The sequence below is a fragment of the Lygodium microphyllum genome, chromosome 17 (genome assembly GCF_053477565.2).
Source record: "Lygodium microphyllum isolate KBCC chromosome 17, Lygodium_microphyllum_v1.1.10, whole genome shotgun sequence".
Taxonomy (NCBI): domain Eukaryota; kingdom Viridiplantae; phylum Streptophyta; class Polypodiopsida; order Schizaeales; family Lygodiaceae; genus Lygodium; species Lygodium microphyllum.
Window position 1 is genome coordinate 30,561,061 of NC_141151.1, and position 23,280 is coordinate 30,584,340.

The following is a 23,280-nucleotide window of genomic DNA, read 5'->3' on the forward strand; positions in this document are numbered from 1 at the left end:
TTGAAGGGGGATTTTGACACGACTACTCAAAATAGGATCATTAGTCCTAAAATAAGTCTCCACAATCTCATAAGTGGTATGTGGTATACCCTTCTTCCCAATAATACTTGGCTGAGGGTTATTATTTGATGGTTTAAAGGACGGTTTTTCTCTACTCACTTTTTCTACCATTTGTGCTACCACAAGCATAGAGATTTGAGTACTAAGCTTGTCCATTGAATCTCTAATAAAAGAAGCAGAATTATCCAAGGAATCCTTTGTAGAGTGGGCACATGGCTTCCTTGGTTTAAATGTTGGATTGAACCATTTGTTCAATCACTTGATCTAGTTTAGAGACTAACTCCATATGTTTGATAGAATATCTAGTCTCATGGTTAACAAATAGTAGCATTAAGAGTACTATATGCACCACACTCTTGAGATTCTTCCTCATCATGATGTGCATCATGTATTGCCTCATGTGCTTCCTTGATTTGATACTAAACATCATCATTAGCCTTGTTCTTTCCTTTGTTTCCAACCATTCCTACTCACTGTTATAGTGCAACCCTAGTAGACCTCTGGCCACTAAAATGGTTATTACTTTTTACTCCAATATTAGAATCAAGAAATTCTTGATGGAAAACAAAGCTAACAAACCTCTTCATGATGACTATGCACTATACTTAAAAATTAAAATGAAAAATTTTATAATTTTCTTTCTTGATGTACAAAACATTTATGTAAACTATAAAAACACTTTTTTGGTCTATCCATCTCTCTTAGGTCTAAACTAAGGTCTCGAATCTTGTACTATCTTATATATGATCTATAGAGGTTGAGTGTAACCTGCAATACCTTGTAGTGAGTGACAAGGAGAGAGAAATACTAGAAAGATAGAAAAGAAGAGAGAGAAGCCATGAAAGTTGTGAGCAAGGAGGTGAGATGAGAGATAGTAATTGTATTATTGTCAAAAGGTATAAAAAATTACATGTCTCACACATTTTATACCTATCTTACTATGGCAAGGTATTATCAATAATCTCTCACTAAAACATATGCCTTTCTAGCTTCTTACACTTTCAAGCTAGGCAAGCAATACCATATTATATTAAATATACTAGTGAAAAAGACCCACATGCAAACTCTATGAGATTCAGAGTGCTTGCTAGAGTAGGTAATTTCAACAACCCTTGAATGAAGATGAACACTGTGACATTTATCTTTTGGCACCATATGGGATTCAATCAATCAATGATATTGTTGACATTCATGGAAATGTCCTTGCATTTTCACAAATTCATAGAAACTTTGGGCTTAGGATACACGATAGGTGTATTTGACACATGGTAAATGAATTGAGGAACTAGCAATGCCATTGGAACCATAATAGGATTGGATCACAATCACATATAATAACCATTATCCTTTGAATTGTATCTCAATCAAAAGGTCATACAAAGACCTTCTTGCACCACCTTGAAGATAGATTGGTGGGGATATGAGATCTTCAAGGTATGAAAAGAAAATTTCCTTATGGTTACCTTTATGGACATTTTAGTGAGAGCTATACCAATATTAGCTTAGGTATTATAAGCCAAAAATAATGCAATCACTTAGTTAGTTAAAGAGAAGACATTCATATCATTTAGAGATATCATGATTTGTGATCACTTCTTAATCATTAAAATGCACAACTAAAATGTAGATCTCCTAATATGAATTTGGACATATACTTCTAAATCTTGGGGAAGGTTTTGCAATGTTTCCTTATAATCTTGGAGAGGTCTCTTATTTCTTTGGATACATTATATTTGGCACTTATGGCCAATATGTGTAAGACATAGCAATGCCAAATTTGGATCTTCCTCTTGTAAATGTCTCCTTTTTAGTGATTCTTTACAAAAGTCACTATATGATCATGATTCATTTAGAGATGTTGACTATTCCATATTATGTGACTTTCGAATATTTTTATATACTTTTTATGCACTCCATACTATGTTACACCATAGAGATGTTGATGGTGTAGTGGGGATTGCGATGAAAGTACTCCTCCTACTATGGATTGTTTATGTTTTGTCATGTGTTGAGATGTAAATGGTAAGTGTAGCTTTCTTTTAGATCAAAAGAATTAGTAGTACAAGAATAATTCTTGATATTTTAATTTTTGTCCTTAAAATATCCATACCTAAGTAGTTAGCTTCCACATCAACAATTGAAAGCATTACGTAAAAGTACCATTGAACCTGATTAACAAGTACCATGTGTTAGAATCTCTCTCTCTCTCTCTCTCTCTCTCTCTCTCTCTCTCTCTCTCTCTCTCTCTCTCTCTCTCTCTCTCTCTCTCTCTCTCTCTCTCTCTCTCTCTCTCTCTCTCTCTCTCTCTCTCTCTCTCTCTCTCCCCACACACACGCACACGCACACGCACACGCACACGCACACGCACACGCACACGCACACGCACACGCACACGCGCACGCGCACGCGCACACACACACACACACACACACACACACACACACACACACACACACACACACACACACACACACACACACACACACACACACACACACACACACACACACACATCATCATCATCATCATCATCATCATCATCATCATCATCATCATCATCAAGTCAATGAATCATGACAAGTTAAAGATAATCAAAGCCAGCAAATTAAAATAGCAATTGTTCTTGTGCTAATAACTAGGTTCTTTGCTCATGATAATTTGTGTCTTTCTTCCTAAATCCTTCTTTTTTTGTTGGCTCTTTATGTTGAAAAAACTTCTCAATTACTTTAAATGTTAAAAATGATTAACATCTTTTAAGTTCTTGTGCTACATAATCCATTTTTTGACTAACTATTTTTTCATTGATTCATGTATATGTACCAACAACCTTAGGTCACACACATAGACTAAGAACTAGGAGGTGTCACTTTGGAATTGCCTTCTTAGAATTGAAACCTAGATGGTAAGCTATATCCTAAAATCCTCTATATCTTTCATTTTTCTTTGAGATTGTATCCTTTTTTTGTCATTTTGAGAAAGAATGCTTGGATCTCTAGAGTTGTATTTGTCTCCCAAACATTTAATTGCTTCTTGGAACATCATGATTGTGATTTGATAAAATTAAGGAAGCATAGGATTTATTAGTGGAAAACAATGGGAAGTTAATGAGATGGAAGGAGGGGGAATATACAATGAAGCTTCAATGATGTCTTTGGAGAGCTTTAGACCTAGAGTAGGTCTGCTTGACCACTAGTCCATCTATGTCCTTTGTGGCCACTTGCAGCTATCACACCCTTATGAACCCATTCTCACGTTTCAAATAATATGTTTTCATAATTCTTCTAACACACTAGTGTTAAATGATTCACAATTGACTCAAAAGTCTAATTCAACCTTGTTCTTAAAAAAAGGGTTTTGGGAATTCCTTAGTTTTAGCATCCACATGTTGTACATGTATGTTTTGGTTTTTTATTGTCTAGAAGGGTGTTGTATGTATGGTGTATACATACAATGTGGCTATCTTTGTGGTGTAACAAGTGTGATGTAGACCTAGTAGTAAGAGGAAAGGTAGAACAAGCTTAATGGCTTGACTATAATACAATTGTGGATGAAAAATTGTGGGACAAATGGGCCTACACCATTACACATGAATGGTTTTCTTAATATGCCTTAGTGGGATGATAGATATCCACAATGGCCACATGATTAGATAGATAAGAGCCGGATCCAACTATAGCAAGCTTAGGCTATATTTGTGAGATCTCAATGGTACTCATAGTCCATTTTCACAATATTATTATTAGAGTTGTGAGTTTGAGAAAGAATTAAAGAAATGCATTTCAAAGTTGTTAGTTTTATAGATAATGAACTTATTTTCTCCAAACTTAGTCTTGCAATAACAGTACAACATCCAAACTACTAAATTTTCTCTACGATGTGAACGTTGGTTTACTTTTAACTTGGGTTGTAGTGTTGACAAAATACTTTTCATTAGTAGCTACACCTACGTAGCAAATTATTTTATACATTCTATTGGAGGTTGTTCAAATGCCCACCTCTTACTTGCCCATTCCCCAAGTGCCAATGTTGTAAGGCTCCCAAATGAAGAGAATCCTTAAGGGTATTGAGCATCAGTAGGGCCTAGTCTAGACATTGGAAAGGGCTTAACATCAAAGACCAGATGGTCGATGGTGCATGTGGACTTAACTATCACATCAAGCGGGAAAGAGTTCATGAAGGTGGTGGTATACAATGGGTGGTGAGTTATTGATGCACCCACTCCATGGGGTTTGGAGCTGGTCCTATGGAGTGGGTGCATCAATAACTCACCACCCATTGTATACCACCACCTTCATGAACTCTTTCCCCACTAATGTGATAGTTAAGTCCACATGCACCATCGACCATCTGGTCTTTGATGTTAGGACTTTCCAATGTCTAGACTAGGCCCTACTGATGCTCAATACCCTTAAGGATTCTCTTCATTTGGGAGCCTTACAACATTGGCACTTGGGGAATGGGCAAGTAAGAGGTGGGCATTTGAACAACCTCAATAGAATGTATAAAATAATTTGCTACGTAGGTGTAGACTACTAATGAAAAGTATTTTGTCAACACTACAACCCAAGTTAAAAGTAAACCAACGTTGAAAAACCTTTGGCTATCAATTATATCAATTCAATAAAAGAGAATATTTTCTATTCTCTCCTAATCTCTCTTGTACTTATGTTCATTGTCATATTTTGTCATGTTGTGTTTTCCTTCATAGGATCAAAGCATCAAACACTTTGCGAAATAGCTTATTACGATAAAAATCAATTTCGTTAGTAGAAAAGGCTAGAAGTGATATCAACTATAGTGATAATGGTAGCATTAGCAAAGGAAGCAACAATGTGGCTACACTAATGCAAACCATGCAAGTTCTTCCACTTGCCTTCATCACGGAAGGAAAACTAGATGAAACAAACAATACCTTATGAATGTTCAAGATTAGTACCATCTTGTACTCATATGAGCTCTTGGACAAAATTTGGGGATGATGCTAAACCAGTTCCAATACAAGACCTAATGAATCCTATCAACTAGATCCCACATATTCCAACTCTACACTTTATGCTATTGTTACTATTACATTTGATTCTATTCTCCCTCATATTCAATACACATCCAAAGCTAGCCAAGTCTAGAGTTTATTGAGATGTCAGTATGAGATATGAAACCAAACTAGGATTCAACACTTGGAGAATCAGCTTGTAGTATGAAAGCTTTTGGTGGAGAAGTAGTAGAGATCTTCATTACATGAATCAAGATTCTACAAAATCAAATGGAAGAGATTGGGATAGCAAACATGGCTAAGGAGCTAGCTAGGAAATGCATATGATCCCTTCCCCTCCCCCCTTTTTGGGAAAAAAAAAAGTATGATGGCTTAGTCACAACATTGGACACACATGCTCTCACTTTTGTTGAGTCCATGTTATTGATGGGACTAGATAGCCATGGTAGAAGCCATAATGGAGATGTTGCATTTATAGAAAAACCAAAGCTAAAGGAGAGAACAAGAAAGATAGGAAGAAGAGGTTCAAAGGGAAGTGTCATTATTGTGACAAAGAGTGTCACATAGTGAATGAATCAAAATAGATAAGTAAGTAATGAAAAGAATGGTGCTACAAGGTCTTTTTCCATAGGCAAAGAGTTCGTGAATGTTGTTGATGCTAAATTGAAGTTGTTCTTAGCAATTGAAAAGTTTTTTTCATTGGATCAAACTTCAAATATAGATGGATCTTAATTGTTAGATAGGAAAGCTTTATATCACATGGCCAACACAAGAAAGAGTTATATAAATTATTCTAAGGTCTCTAAGAGAGCCCATCACTATGATAATTGGGAAGAATGCAAAATACATAGTTGAAGGAACAAGTATTGGTTCATGTTTAACATTAAATGGAAAGTCTAAAAAGCTTTCAAATGTGTTGTATATGCAGCCTCAATTGTAGATCATGGCCTCAACAACTTTTTTTCAATATCATGGTGGGTATATATTCTTGATGGTGTTGTCAATATAGTTGACAAGGCGTGAGGTGAGACAAATCAAAATGAACTTACAACTATTATAGCCACAATTGGAGTGAAAGATAGAGCCCAAGTGAAAGCACGCAAGTAGAAGCAAGAGCAAAGCAAGAGATATAGTGGAAAGAGAGAGATAAAGCGAGAGAAATCCAATAGTCATAATGTGTGACCAGTCTTTCCTTATTCAATAGTCACTAAAAGAATAAAGAATAAAGTGACAGGGATGGGCACCCACAACCTACAATATATACGTGTGCAGGTATAGTGTACATTGAGTAACTGTAGGCAACTTGGTATAGATGTCTCTACCCCTCATAACCTCCCCCTTAAAGGTGAATGTGCCTCAGTGTGAGAAGTAAAGGAAAAAGAGAAAAGTATAACATGTACATAAAGGACAATAACATTAGGAAAGATGTCATCTCATCCTATGCCCATCAACCTCCTAAGAAAGACATATGGTTCCATTGAGAGACTTTTAGTGAGTAAATCTATAGGATTTGTATTTGTAGGTAACTTGAGTGCTCAATGGAATTGTCCTCTCCTACCTCCTTGATGAAGTGATAGTGCACCTTAATATTCTTTATCTTTACATGGAAGACAGATTGTGGGCTAACTAAAAGGCACTCATCAAATGTGAATGCACTGTAGGAGTCATAGTCATACTAAGATCTGCAACTAGATGACCTAACCATAGAGTCTCCTTGCAAGCCTCAAGGGTTGTAATGTACTCAGCCTTGGTAGTAGACAAGGCCGTGCATTTCCACACTTTGGACATCTAAGATATAGCACCTTTAGCATAGGCAAAGACATGCCTAGATGTGGACTTCCTACTATTTGCATATCCTCCATAATCTTAGCCAATGTAGCGTATGACTCATGTATCTTGGCTACCATAACAAATGCACATCTTTCTTGTGCCTTTCAAGTATCTCATGATATCCTTTACGATGTCCTAATATCACCTATCAAGTGTAACCATATAACGTGCCACAAATTCCATTGCAAATCCTATGTCAAGGGGATGAGTGGCTATCATGGCATACATTAAACATCTCACTATGGATGTATATGGAATCTTTGCCATTTGGCCCTCTTATCATCTAATTGTGGTTAATCAGCTTGGCTAACCTTCATACGAGAAGGTAAATGATAGCTAATAGGCTTACTATCTTGCATATAAAATCACTCAAGTACTCAATGGATATATTCCTTTTGGGACAAGTAGAGAAGTCCCTTAGAGTGATTACATATATAATGGGCATACCAAGTATACATGAGGCCTATCCCAAGTCCTTCATCTCAAATATTTTCTTGAGCTGAGTCTTTAAAGCATCCAACATAACATAAGCAGTCCTAACTATAAGTATATCATCAACATAAAGCACCAAGATAATAAGGCTACCATCATGGGCATTCTTCCTCACTGTAGGTATACCCTTGCAAATGCATAAAAGCATCAAACTTATAGTACCACTCCCTAGGTCTCTGCTTAAGCCCATAAAGACTCTTCTTCAATTTGCACACTAGGTGCTCCTTGCCTTTCTCTAAAAATCCCTTAGGCCATTGTATATAAATCTCATAATGTAAGTCCCCATATAAGAAATCCATCTTAACATCCATCTAATAAAGATCTGGATCCAACTAAGTAACCAAGATGAAGACCAAGCATAGGGTAGTCATCTTGACTACAAGAAAAAAGATTCCATCAAAGTGAACACCATGCTCTTATTTAAAAGCCTTTACAATCAATCTAGTCTTATATATTGGCTTGGGGTGACCAAGCGTACTCTTCAACTTATATACCCACTTACATGGCAATGCACATTTCCCATCAAGAAAGGAAACTAAGTCCCATGTATGGTTCTTTTGTAACAAATCAAACTCAGATTGCATATCTCTCTCCCAAGAGTGGAAATCACTTTTGCACATAGCCTCCTCATAGAGACATGGCTTAGAAGAGCATGTCACCATGACATAATCCATAGAGAGCTCATAGTGATTAGGAGGATGTCAAGCTCTAGTAGAGCACCTCAAAGCTGGTTGTGGGGCTTGAATGGCATGTTCTCTTTGTCTAACAACATGATCCTGCACAATTGCAATAGGTTGTCTCATTGGGGATGGTTGTATAGTAACAGGAGGCTCCTCTTCAAAGTCCACTCTACATACCTCAACTACATGGTAAGGTTGTCCATCTCACCTATATCACCATATCCAAGAAAGATACATTTTTCATACTTTGGATGTAGCTTGTTGCTCTTATTCTTGGGAACATGTTAGAAATCTTACATCTAAAGAACCTCAAATGAGCATATGATAGAGGCTTTTCAAACCATGCCTCCTTTGAATCTAACAACCAATTAGTGCATGGGGATATATTCATGAGATGCATGCCAATAGTAACTGCCTTAGCCCAAAAGTACTACATTAAGCTTGTCTAGCTAAGCATACTATGGACTCTTTCTTGAATAGTCATGTTAATGTGCTTTGTAATACCATTCTAGAATGGGATGTCTAGGGCGGTCAACCAATGCTTAATACCTTTTTCATCACAAAACTTCTCGAATGCTTTAGAGACATATTCACCCCATTAACCTTAGGCATTTTAAGCTACATCTAGATACCTTTTTAATAAGATCAACAAAGTATTGAAATGTAGGCAAAACATCTGATTTTTTTTTAATAGAATAAGCCCAGACCATACACGAATAATCATCAGTGAATGTCACAAAGTACTTCATGCCACCCAATGGACTGACAATGCATGGGACTACATACATTGGAATGCACAAGAGCTAGAGGCTAACCCATGCACATAGAGCCAAACTTTTTATGAGCATTGTGTGTTTGGAAATCATAAGGACAATGATCACATGAATCAAAATGTGAGTTATCAAGAGGTGAAAGATATTGCAAATAAGTAATAATTTCATTCCTTTCAAAGACATGTGCCCAAGGTAATAATGCCATAAAGATACATGTGAAAAATTGATCAAAGTCAATAGATGATTAATAAACCCAGATAATACAAGTAAAGGATAGAGGCTATTAGCCTTAGAATCCTAAGCAAAAATAAGATGACCATGGGTAATCTTCCATGTAGAGTCACCAAAAGATGTATGATATCCCGCATCATCCAATTGCCTAGTAGAGGGTAGACTTTTGGTTAAAATAGTGTAACAAACAAGAACAAAGACTTGATGTTATCTTCAAATTGAATGTCTTGCAAGACAAGCTGGTTGAAAATGGAATGAAACTCATTCAAATGGATAGATATAGTTGTACCCTCATTTATGTGAAGCTCCACAAGCTTCTATAGCTAGTATAATTGGGATGCAAGACTTTCTTATCATAAAGATCACAAACCTTTTTTCATAATGCATCAGTTGGTCCACCCTTAGTGTTAATGACATTAAAATACACCTAGTTTGTTAATGATAGAATGATAGTGTGCTTGCATAGCTCATTAAGTCCTATCCAATTCTCCATATCATACAGCTCAAGCTTTATGCCCTCTAACTTCAATTGTTTAACCTACCACTTATTTTCTAAGAGTTGCCATATCTATGTATTCCAATATTGGAAGTTATTTCCATCAGCTTTTTAATATTAAAAATAGTACTATCGGATGACAAACTTGCTATAATGATTGTAAATTTTTGCAACTGACACAAACACGACCTATTGCAAATTCAGTAAAAACTACCTACTCTCTAAAAAAAAGTCAAATTTTTAATTCAAGCAATGCTTAAATAAATATAGTAGAATATATCAATCCAACTGTGGGAAAATAGCCAAGAAAGCAAGCTCCCACTACCAAGGATATCTAGGTAGTGAGACTAGGATACAAAGAATGCAACTAGTAGTGATTGAGCATAGACCACAGATACCAAAGACTGACACAAACTCAAAGTGTCAATAAACCATACATCCCATAAGCATACACATCATGCATGTAGAAGATATCATGAGAAACTTCAAGGATTTGCCAAGTGGACAACTGACTAAGAAAAGAGTAAATGATGCCTAGTATATGATCAATATGCATGTATACATCGTTGATAAACTACTGACAAAGGTAAGTGTCAGTGTCCAAAGCATACAGAATCAAATCAGCCCATAAGTGGATGTAATTGCTTTTAACAGCATAAAGGTGAGCATATGCATGAACTAAGAGTCCCAGCATCTCAAAGAACCAAACTCTACCAAGGAAGTGCAAGCATCTCCCACTTGAAGTGCATCCAAAATGCAAAGTAAGAAACAAAGTTGAAAACATATACATCAAAGCATTTGGGAAGCCTAGGTGCATGACAAGTACATTTGAGAGTATAAGTGTCTAATGAATCTTTAGTACCTATAAGGAAGTAAGCATGAAAGTAAGAGGCAAGTGCCCAAACACATTCAGTGTAGCTCAAAGTTAAGCCTCAAATGTCACCTAGATATGTTTGAGCACATAGATTAGTGCCAAGCATTCACATAAGTATATGGCATACTTGAGAAGCATGTAAATTTCAATACATAAAGCTTTTCTAGTTAATTGCTTGTTACCCAAAAAATGTACAATAACCTCTCAAAAACAAAGCTAACACAAGCTCAAATATATTCCAAAAGCACCTTAAGACATGTACAAGTGATCTAGCATCAATACATGAGAATAGGGCATCAGTAGAAGTATAAATTTGCTCCAAACCCTAAAGTGAAACTTTCCTTGATCTATAATACATTTGTTGTATATTATAGTAATGATAGAGGTTGAAGAGCTCTTCAATGATGCTCACGAGCAAGCATCAAGGCTGGGGAAGTTGCCAAAGTGTTTGTTCTCAAGTGCTAAAGAGGAGAAGGAAGTGATCAAAATGGGTTATTGATTAAAGAAACATGCCTAAAAATTAGGTGCAATTCACATTGTATGTGTGATCACTTTGTTGGTCTTGCTACTCCCTTAAAAGCCTCAAGAAATGCTCAATGAAGTAACTCTCTTGAACCCTTGGAACAAACCTTAACAAGCGAAAGCAATCTGGGAGAAGAAAATTATCAATGCATACCTTGAAGGATTAAAGCAATGGCTGTCATACAAATAGTGAATGAAGGTTTGTCAAGGGCTAAAGCGATGCTTAATGAAGCTTTTCAAGTCCAAGATTTGATAGTAGTTGAAGGGTAGAGCCCAAGTGGAAGCATACAAGCAAAAGCAAGAGCTATGGTGAATGGAGAGAGAGAGAGAGAGAGAGAGAGAGAGAGAATATGTGAGAAGTCCAACGGTCACAATGTGTAACAGGCCTTTCCTTATTCAATAGCCTTTAGAAAACAAAAAATAAAGTGATAGTGATGGTGGTCCATCACATACAGTATACAAGTGTATGGATACAATGCAGAATGAGTAAATGTGGGCTACTAGGCATAAGTACCTTTACCCCCAACACAAAGAAGGCACTAGCAAGCTTTGGTATGAGTGATTTGGCCACATTTGCTTCATTCTACTTAAAGAAATGTAGAAGATTGGGATGATTACTTTATGATTATAGATACACCTAACTTTGGTGAAATGCAGTAAACATGTGAAGCTTGTTTGATGACCAAGCACGAAAGAGATTCATTTTTTAAAACAAAATAGAAATTGGACAAAGACTCCTCTAGAGTTGGTGCATTGTTAACCGGTAGACGAACAAGGTGGAAAATCTGGAAAAGCTAAAGCAGAAGACAAAGGCCAAGGCAAAGTGAAACTGAAGACAAAGGTGCATAAGAAAAATCTAAAAACACAAGTGCAAAAAAGTCCTAAATAAGGGAGAAAGGTGCACAAGGAAAAGCGCAAGTCAATACTTTTGTAAAAGAGCGCAAGCGCATCATGATTTAATTTAAGGAGCGTCGGGCTCTCACCTATGCAATTTGTAAAGGTAGATGGGCGGTAGAAAGGAAGCTAGGAAGATAGGAGGACAATGGGAAAAATGGCCTAGGCCACGGTCGGCCATGTTAAAAAGGGGATAAGGGGATGACCGCCCAAAAGGGATTTAGGGTTTTGTATATAAAGTTGAAATGTGAATGAGAAGCTCATTCTTGTGTGTGGCCAAAAGTGGCTCTCCTCTTCTTCTTCTTCTTCTTCTTCTTCTTCTTCTTGCTTGAGCTTGTGCTTGAGAGAGGGAGTGTGAGAGCGTGAGGGAGTGAGTGAGTGAGGGTGAGGGACCGAGGAGGAGATGCTCTCCATCTTCTCCTCTCTTCTTCTTCTTCTCTTCTCTTCTCTTCTCTTGCTCGCGGCTATGGAGCTTGGAGCATGGAGCTTGAGGACGGAGCTTGCTTGAAGCTTGCACTTGGATCATGGAGATACCGGAGTGCGTGGGAGAGGAGGTAACTTGATTGGCATGAAGGTAAGCTCACTACACCCGTACATATGGATGGCGCACCGACTATGTGAGAGGTAGCCATTAGTGCTCGGCTTGGAACACTTAAAACAATAAGCGGTCCGTGGGTCTTGGTGGTTGAGTGGAAGCTTCCACATTTTGGTTCCGTTGCCGAGACCAACGGATTCAAGCCTTGAGTGCTTGCATGCTTCGAATCGAGCATTGAAGTAGGGTTTTCCCCGAACCGGTGCTTGAGGTAGATAGGTAGGAAGTGAGGGAGTTTGAAGAGGTATTCGATCTCCTTAGCAAGTAGGTTTTTGTTGTTTTGGACTTGGGAAAGCATGATGTAATAGTGTAGGTACTTTCCTTATAGTTTTTTCTGGAATTTGGAAAGGATAGGAGAACAGTGTTGGAGCAAACAGTAGGATTTTCTATTGCTGTATAACAAGCTAAAACAGGGAAAAGAAGGGCAAGAAATGAAATTTTGGGTTAAATGTTAGTAAGGAAAGCAAGATTAAGGTGAGTGCAGGCCTAGACAAGGTGATAAGGGGCCAAGAGTGGCAAGAAAGGCCACATTGTGCATTGCAGGGTTTCAAGAGAGCAAGAGAGAGGAAGAAAGCTTCATTGAGTGGATCTACTTTGATCTGGCCATCCGAGAGTTATTTGCCCAGCCTACTTCCACTGCATGAGTAGCTTGGATCTAGAGCTGCTCGACCAGTAGGACGGCCTCCATCGCTTGGAGCGACGAATTTTTTGAAGTCTAAAAAAAAAAGTGTCGCATTCGGCCCGTCCGAGTGATTGCGATTTTAAGCCGAGTCCCAGAATCGGCCCTTGGACCGCTCGGCCACTCGGCCCTTTCTACTCAGCCCACCTAACTCGGCCCTCGACCCACTCGGCCACTTGGCCCTCAAACAACCAAACTCGGACTGGCCAAATTTGACATTCGGACCAGTTACATTCGGCCCTTTCTAGTCGGGGCGGGCTGAATCAGGCACTCGATCCCTACAATCTGGACCTGTTAGGCTGAATTTATATTTTTTCAAATTTTAACCTGAAGACAGTGAAAGTGACCGAGAGACCATATAGAGCTGAAACCATATCATAGATGGATCACTGGGCGTAAACTTAGAGCAAGTAGTTCAAAATTTGTCTATAAATGGTCTTTCAAATCACGTATGGCATTTACTGTAACGGCTCTGCCCCCTCCGCACCTCCCCCAAGTAGATTGGAGAGAAAATGCGCGCCGTGACAAGTTCTCCAAATTAGACCCTAGTGTAGTAATGGCTCTACACGAGCATGGATTCTCACTTGCAAAAGAGAAACCAAAAGCCCATGCCCAAACAGAGATAAACAAAGACCCTAGAACCTCAATGGGCCAATCTAGCCAACAAGGGCAAAAAAGGCCACACTGCAGAAACACATACGTGTTGCATTCGGACTGCATCTAGTCAAAGCGGAAACCAACAACATCAAGCTGCAAGGATGACTAGATATGACAGTCCTGACGATAGATGCACCTTGAATAGTATGGCACAGACGATCCAAGACATCAGTGGATAATCCACATCTGGTCGTGCAGTTGCGGACCCAAGGGCATTTGTTAGAAGGCTTAAATTTATAAGGCAAGACTCAGAAGATGAAGACATAGTACCGCTTGCTTATCTTAGGGTCAAACTCACAGTGAAAAGAGAGCACACTATCGATGCTCTGATTGATGAAGGAGCATATTTTAATATATTGACCTATGAAGCATGGACCCTACTAGGCCAACCAGAGTTCACACAGACTAATGCAACTCAGCCCTTACGGGGGACACCCACAAGCACTCATAGGGAAGTGCAAAATCCTTGCGACAATTGAAATTGAAAGCTTGCCTATCCTATTTCATGTTCCTCCAAATAGTGCTAACTGCAGGAAGGAAACCCTCCTAGGAAGACCCTTCAAAAGGGCAACCAAGTGTGAGGCCGACTATGTAGCACAGAGGATACACCTGACACTACCGGATGTGAGGATAGTCACAACCTTTAGCAAGGGTGACCTCATTGAATCTCGAGGGAAAGGCAAGGAATGTGCTAACATAATAGTCAAGCCTACTAACGAGAGCAAGCACTTGTTAGAAGAGTTGATACAAGCACACGTCAGACAACGAGAACCAATGAGTGAGGCCATGCCTAAAACAAGAAGGTCAAGAGACAATGCCAAGGACGGCCTTTGGACTTACAAATATCGTAGAAGACCCCAAAAGAAGCCCAAGCCTTATAGACGAAGGCATCGATGGAGAGTCGGCACAACACCGCAATGGATATCCAAAGCATTGCTACATGCTCAAGGGTATTACGCAGGTAACCGATGGATTTGGGTGCCAAAACCCCCTGCTAAACCTCCTCTATTGATTGAAGGCCAAATCGTATCAAGATCAAAGAAGCGTAGGAGGAGATCTAAACGAAAGACCAACTCTCAATTCAAAAACATTGGAGTGATCGAGCCCCTCCAAATTAGACCCTAGTGTAGTAATGGCTCTACACAAGCATGGATTCTCACCTGCAAAAGAGAAACCAAAAGCCCATGCCCAAACAGAGACAAACAAAGACCCTAGAACCTCAATGGGCCAATCTAGCCACCAACAAGGGCAAAAAGGCCACACTGCAAAAACACGTACGTGTTGCATTCGGACTGCATTTAGTCAAAGCGGAAACCAACAACATCAAGCTGCAAGGATGACTAGATATGATAGTCCTGACGATAGATGCACCTTGAATAGTATTGCACAGACGATCCAAGACATCAGTGGATAATCCACATCTGGTCGTGTAGTTGGGGACCCAAGGGCATTTGTTAGAAGGCTTAAATTTATAAGGCAAGACCCAGAAGATGAAGACATAGTACCGCCTACTTATCTTAGGGTCAAACTCACTATGAAAAGAGAGCACACTATCGATGCTCTGATTGATGAAGGAGCATATTTTAATATATTGACCTATGAAGCATGGACCCTACTAGGCCAACCAGAGCTCACACAGACTAATGCAACTCAGCCCTTACGGGGGACACCCACAAGCACTCATAGGGAAGTGCAAAATCCTTACGACAATTGAAATTGAAAGCTTGCCTATCCTATTTCATGTTCCTCCAAATAGTGCTAATTGCAGGAAGGAAATCCTCCTAGGAAGACCCTTCAAAAGGGAAACCAAGTGTGAGGCCGACTATGTAGCACAGAGGATACACTTGATACTACCGGGTGTGAGGATAGTCACAACCTTTAGTAAGGGTGACCTCATCGAATCTCGAGGGAAAGGCAAGGAAGGTGCTGACATAATAGTCAAGCCTGCTAACGAGAGCAAGCACTTGTTGGAAGAGTTGATACAAGCACACGTGGAACAACGAGAACCAGTGAGTGAGGCCATGCCTGAAACAAGAAGGTCAAGAGACAATGCCAAGGACGGCCTTTGGACTTACAAATATCGTAGAAGACCCCAGAAGAAGCCCAAGCCTTATAGACGAAGGCATCGACGGAGGGTCGGCACAACACCGTGATGGATATCCAAAGCATTGCTACATGCTCAAGGGTATTACGCAGGTAACCGATGGATTTGGGTGCCAAAACCCCCTGCTAAACCTCCTCTATTGATTGAAGGCCAGATCGTATCAAGAGCAAAGAACCATACGAGGAGATCTAAACGAAAGACCAAGTCTCAATTCAAAACATTGGAGTGATCGAGCCCCTCCAAATTAGACCCTAGTGTAGTAATGGCTCTACATGAGCATGGATTCTCACTTGCAAAAGAGAAACCAAAAGCCCATGCCCAAACAGAGACAAACAGAGATCCTAGAACCTCAATGGGCCAATTTAGCCAACAAGGGCAAAAAGGCCACACTGCAAAAACACGTACATGTTGCATTCGGACTGCATCTAGTCAAAGCAGAAACCAACAACATCAAGCTGCAAGGATGACTAGATATGACAGTCCTGACAATAGATGCACCTTGAATAGTATTGTACAGACGATCCAAGACATCAGTGGATAATCCACATCTGGTCGTGCAGTTGGGGACCCAAGGGCATTTGTTAGAAGGCTTAAATTTATAAGGCAAGACCTAGAAGATGAAGACATAGTATCGCCTGCTTATCTTAGGGTCAAACTCACCGTGAAAAGAGAGCACACTATCGATGCTCTGATTGATGAAGGAGCATATTTTAATATATTGACCTATGAAGCATGGACCCTACTAGGCCAACCAAAGCTCACACAGACTAATGCAACTCAGCCCTTACGGGGGACACCCACAAGCACTCATAGGGAAGTGCAAAATCCTTGCGACAATTGAAATTGAAAGCTTGCCTATCCTATTTCATGTTCCTCCAAATAGTGCTAATTGCAGGAAGGAAACCCTCCTAGAAAGACCCTTCAAAAGGGCAACCAAGTGTGAGACTAACTATGTAGCACAGAGGATACACTTGACACTACCGGATGTGAGGATAGTCACAACCTTTAGCAAGGGTGACCTCATCGAATCTCGAGGGAAAGGAAAGGAAGGTGCTAACATAATAGTCAAGCCTGCTAACGATAGCAAGCACTTGTTGGAAGAGTTGATACAAGCACACGTCAAATAACGAGAACCAGTGAGTGAGGCCATGCCTAAAACAAGAAGGTCAAGAGACAATGCCAAGGACGGCCTTTGGACTTACAAATATCGTAGAAGACCCCAGAAGAAGCCTAAGCCTTATAGACGAAGGCATCGATGGAGGGTCGGTACAACACCGCGATGGATATCCAAAGCATTGCTACATGCTCAAGGGTATTACACAGGTAACCGATGGATTTGGGTGCCAAAACCCCCTGCTAAACCTCCTCTGTTGATTGAAGGCCGGATCGTATCAAGAGCAAAGAAGCGTAGGAGGAGATCTAAACAAAAGACGAAGTCTCGATTCAAAAACATTGGAGTGGTCGAAATCAAGAAACCAAACGGGACTAATCGAAGGGTACATCCTTAGCCTAGCATGCTTGACAAGCAGATATCATATGTAATCGTTGAGGATACACAAAAGCCACTAGTGCCCATGGAGCCTTTGATTCCCCAAGAGGATAATGAGCACCAGAGGCACAATGTTGCTCGTGAGAAGGCTGATTGCTCAACAAGGCAAATGGCACAATCGTCTAATAGCCTCAAGCAAATCACTCACCATCTAAGCTTCCAAATGTCTAAGAGGTGGGACATGACACCATCCGTAGCTCTCGGCCCAAGGATATGCCTATGCAACCTAATGTAACTAGATCTCGATCTACACAAGTGAATGCTCAAAGGGCAACAAAAGACACGACCACTTCCGATCACCCTAGGGACTTGACACTGCAATCTACTTCCAATCAGGGATCACTGAAATAGCTGCTACTACTTCCAATCAGGGATCACAGCAGTCACAGCCCTTGGCCGTGACAACAATCCTTGTGGAACGTGTCCTTAGCAGTTCATCTGTGGAGGAGGTGCCGCAACCAGCATCCTTGATAACTCCAGCACTTCCAAAGCACCTAAAGGCCTGAGGAGAAACCTCTCAAATATGTGGCCAAGGAGATGGCGCATCTGACCAATCAACCTAGCAAGGCTATCAAGCAGGTTGCAGCTATGTCCCATGAGGACACACCAGAGAAAGAGAATGTTGAGGCCCATCCAAGCACATCGACGACTGACCTAGTTCAAGGTGAAACCTCAGACATATCCGTGTGTTTTGAAAAATCAAAGTAGTCGTTACCATCAACGGTTTCTTGCAACACTCAATCCACCAACAGCAGAACTCGCATTGACCAATCAAGAGTGGATACAACACTATCATAACAGGGCACAAATACACAAGTCACATCCAAGGAGAACCATGACCCAATAACAAAGCCTCAGGAGAAACATGGAAACCCCGAGAGCATAAACAACCCTAGCATTGACCAATCTTGCTCATCTAGGCCTGAGTCCCCAGCTATGCTAAAGCCTAGGGAAACTCCTAGAACCTTGCATGAGATAGCAACCGACCAAGCCCTCATTGGACATAGAAGTGTCACAGAATGCTTAACTGAGTTGGATGCTAAGCTCAAAGTATTCGCACATATCTATGTCTTGGAAGACATGGGTGCATTCCCTAAGGAGCAGCTTAAAGAATACTTGCCATTTCCCCTATCCTAGGAAGAGCAAGAACATCTTGAAGAGCACTATGACAAGCTCCTACATGAACGCATGCGACTCACCTCTGACGAGGAAGCCGATGAACTATGCTTAACTGTAACATTCAATGATGTGCTCTGCCAACCAAAATTCTTAGGGATAGAGCAACTAAAGCGACAATCGGAGGGTCAAAGTCAATTTGAGAAACATTAGTTTGAAAACTGTGTTGCAATGGCCGAACTAGGAGCCCAAATCATGACAATCTCAGAAGAGCGATTGGCCAAATGGCAGTCTCAAAGGGACCCAACCTATGTGGCGCCAACTTCCTTGCGAGTGCTAACTTCCATTCGGGGTACGGACTTAGCTGGAACTATCCAAGAGAACTCTTTGGCTGATAAGGTTCTCACTGAGGAGGAGGAGCTACATGTTGCAAGTAGACTCGGACAAGGTACCATGATACTTGACATCGCAAAATACCTGATGTTATTAAGAAGGATGCCACGAGTACTGGATGCGTGTGCCACACTCCCGTACAATCCTAAGTTCTACAATTGGTTTTTATCCTCGTGAAGTGACATGGATTCGTAAACATGTACATAAATAAACAATGAATTTTGTGACCTTGTATAGATAATATCAACACACACAAGCAATGATAATCAAGCGCACGGAGAAGAGTTGGATTTGACAGACTAAGCTCCTCAGGTCCTCCTCTCACCACCACACATTTAGAAATCGTGTGATCATTCCCGCCTCCAATTGGAGGGCATGCAACCCTCATGATCGCCATAGGAAGCCTTAACCAACATCTCTGATGGTGTAGATGGGGCTAGATGGGGCACCGTCCCTTTCTATACACCTTTCCCCTTTTTTCGGTCTATCCTTCCAAGGATGAGCCCTACTCCACTCCATGACAACCACTCTGTGCAACTTAGCATAAGCCAAGATCTGCTAATGGTTGGAGGCAAAACAAACATCAACAGGGGGCTGTCCCTCTACAATAAACGCTACATGCCTCACCTCAACTCTCCTCATCATATACGCTTGATAACCCATTGTATAATCCCTTCCATGCGAATAGTTTTATCTTGCCTCAAGGCCTAATCCTTGGTTAGCATTTTTCAGGTCCCCTTACGGTAGCAGTCATGGACCACATAGTACAGCTGGCATGCAAGGAAGCTTTTCGCCGTCGGAAAGAGCATAAGGCACTAGCGCACCCACTAGAACACTACGTGCCTACTCTAAAGAGGTATGCACCGAAAAGAGGCCCCAAACGACACCGCCCAAGACGTAGGCTGAAAACCCCCCAAGTCAAGAGGACGAGGACTCAAGGGAGCACATGGGGTGTGGCAACACCAGCCATGCAGGCTTCCACCAAACGCTCAGGCACCACGTGGCTCGAAAGAGGAGAGGGCAGCTCGAGACAAGCACGAATTTGATACATTGTTTAAAAATATTATGGAAACAGTTGCGGCCAGGGACTACACCATCCGGGTCTCAGCCAACATCTTCCCCACCCAGCCTCACAGGAGCCCCTCACCGGCAAAGCCTCAATCGCTCGACCACTCGGACTCGCCCCACCTCATGCAAATGGAGTAGCCCCTATGATACATAAGCAACTTAACAAAGGCCATCTGGCTATAACTTTTTGTCTTTAAATGGTTAAAGGGGCAGGCTTCCCACCTCTATACACTTTCCTCACCTACTGCTACTATATAACACATCTTTAACAAGCACCAGAATATACATCGCAGTCAGCATCATAGGATTTTAATAAAGTAATATCTTGACGTGATTGCATCTGTTCGTTGTACTTGATGCATGCGACTTACATATACTCTCATGAAGTGACAAGTGGATGCAGGACAATGCAAGTCTTCATACAAATGTGTTCAATGCCCATGTCACCGCAAAACCACCAGCCTCACAAAGAGCCACTACAAAGCCACGCTATCGAAAGCAAAAATCACCCTTGCGAGTACCCACGTCGCATGGCCCAAAGCATGATCTTAACCACTTTCTCTTTTTGGGTTACGCTCTACGTCGGGCACTCACGACAGCTGTTACTCCAATTGTACCAACATCACACGTTCCAAAGAGGGTTGTAATATCTCAAGTGTATCTCCCCATCTCAACAACTACTTCTCTAACAACGAGGCTAGGGCACAATCATCACTGTGATATCCATTTCCTAAGCCTTCGAAGCTTGACATTTCCCAACCCATTGAAAGGCCGATAGCCTCAACATATTGCAATGGTTGTACTTAGGCAAGTCCAAAAAAAAAAGAGAGAAATAAAGAAAGAAAGAAAAAATCACAAGAAAAAGAAACGAAAAAGAAACCGAAAAAGCAAAAAAGAAAAGAAAAGAATGAAAAGATACGAAGCACCCACGATCACAGCACAGCACCTAGTGGTCCTCAAATTAGGTACGTCGAGTGACCTTGGTCGGGTGGCTCTGTCCCTAGTCCCCTAGCCCTTTAGCATCACCCACAATTGTTCAGGGCACATCAAGGGTAAGACATACCTAGGGAGCTTGTCTCGCCTATGGTTAGACTTGTCACCCTGACCCATTCGCACGATTCCCTCTTGTACTCTGCCTTAATACCATTGCAATCAATTGTGGTAAGCACCGCACGAATGGCCATGGAAAGTACACCGACCTCATCAAGCAAATCCAATAGCTCCCAGCCCACCAAAAGTGTGGTGTCCTTGTGTTCAATTATGCTATGTCGTGCAGTCACAATGCAAAGGATGTCTCATACACCTTCACATGTACTTCTTCTCAACATGGACAACTTTGCTTCATCCACACATTGTTACAAGAAACCAGCCCGCGGTCTTCTAACTACGTAAAATCTAAGTATGCACGAGCACTCACATAATATATGCATCGAAATATATACACAGTTTGGGTCCTTAAGTGCAGGACAATACTCTCAGCTTGCTTAGAGTTCGACCTATCTCCCAAACTAATTGAACTATGTCTTGTGCACGATAGAGAAGACTAGCATAGGGAGAGACCACCTATGAGAGGTTTTCAATTGCAGGTATTGAAGACTCCAATGAAAGTGTCGTTTGCTCTTAATCGACGCCTAACTCTCAATTCTTATCCTTTATCATCCTGCAAGTCTGCCAAGAATCGTCATGTGTAGAATCCCCAACAAACCAACACTTGTGCTGGCCATCAGTGCAATCCCCAACAAAGAACAACCCTACCACCAACTCCAACAACCCTACCACCAGCCACCTAGGCCATCAACAACCTTCCTCCACACCACCACCAACACTCCTCCACGGCAACCCCATCGATGCCCCTTCCACCCACATCTTCAGGTGCATGCCAAAACATGCTACCTATGACGGTGAGTGCCATGGGACTCGCACTCGTCTAAGAGGGGGTAATGTTAACCGGTAGATGAACAAGGTGAAAAATCTGGAAAAGCTAAAGCAGAAAACAAAGGCCAAGGCAAAGTGAAACCGAAGACGAAGACGCACAAGGAAAGTCTAGAAACACAAGAAGTGCAGAAAAGTCCTAAATAAGAGAGAAAGGCACACAAGGAAAAGTGCAAGTCAATACTTTTGTAAAAGAGCACAAGCGCATCATGATTTAATTTAAGGAGCGTCGGGCTCTCACCCATGCAATTTGTAAAGGTAGATGGGCGGTAGGAAGGAAGCTAGCAAGATAGGAGGACAATGGGAAAAAGGGGATAAGGGGATGATCGCACAAAAGGGATTTAGGGTTTTGTATATAAAGTTGAAAAGTGAATCAGAAGCTCATTCTTGTGTGTGGCCAAACGTGGCTCTCCTCTTCTTCTTCTTCTTCTTCTTCTTCTTCTTCTTCTTCTTCTTCTTCTTCTTCTTCTTCTTCTTCTTCTTGCTTGCTTAAGCTTGTGCTTGAGAGAGGGAGTGTGAAAGTGTGAGGGAGTGAGTGAGTGAGGGTGAGGGACCGAGGAGGAGAAGCTCTCCATCTTCTCCTCTCTTCTTCTTCTTCTCTTCTCTTCTCTTCTCTTGTCTTGCTTGCAGCTATGGAACTTGGAGCATGGAGCTTGAGGATGGAGCTTGCCTGAAGCTTACACTTAGATCGTGGAGCTACCGGAATACATGGGAGAGGAGATAACTCGATCAGCATGGAGGCTAGCTCACTACACCCGTAGATATGGATGGCGCGCCGGCTATGTGAGAGGTAGCCATTAGTGCTCGGCTTGGAACTCTTGAAACAATAAGCGGTCCGTGGGTCTTGGCGGTTGAGCGAAAGCTCCCACATGCATAGTGATCTCTGTGGTGAGGTGACTACTCAAGTTTTGGGAGGATCTTTCTTTTTTATGCTACTTATCGATGACTGTAGAGGAAAGATGTGGCTTTATTTTATTCAAGATAAGGCTAAAGCTTTTGGTAAGCTCAAATAATGTTATAAGCTTGTGGATAATGAAAGCGATAAGAAGATGAAAAAAATTTGTAGCAACAAGAGAGAGGGTTTACTTCCAATGAGTTTGTTGATTACTTGAAGGAGTATGGTATCAAGCTTCAACTCATGACATCTTATAAACCTTAGCAAATTGGTTTCATGGAGTGATGAAACTATATTGCTATGGAAATGTCAAGATATATACTAAAAGTGAAAGAATACCAAACTATTTTGGGAGTGAAACAATCAACACAATAGTATATATTCCTAATAGAGCTACATTAACATGTTGAAAGGAAAAAATGCCTCAGAAGCCTACTCTAGTAAGCAGCC

The 23,280-nt window shown here is 40.9% G+C and overlaps 1 protein-coding gene across 7 annotated transcripts in view; it reads right to left on the reverse strand.

The window, feature by feature from the left end:
• The window catches only part of LOC148021743 (uncharacterized), a 50,664-nt gene that overhangs the window by 17,955 nt on the left and 9,429 nt on the right, over positions 1–23,280 (reverse strand). For all 7 annotated transcript variants that reach the window (XM_087697278.1, XM_087697279.1, XM_087697277.1 and 4 more), the window contains one exon: positions 2,171–2,228. In XM_087697278.1, the coding sequence (XP_087553404.1) occupies positions 2,171–2,228 (58 nt within the window). The remainder of the gene's footprint in view (positions 1–2,170; positions 2,229–23,280) is intronic.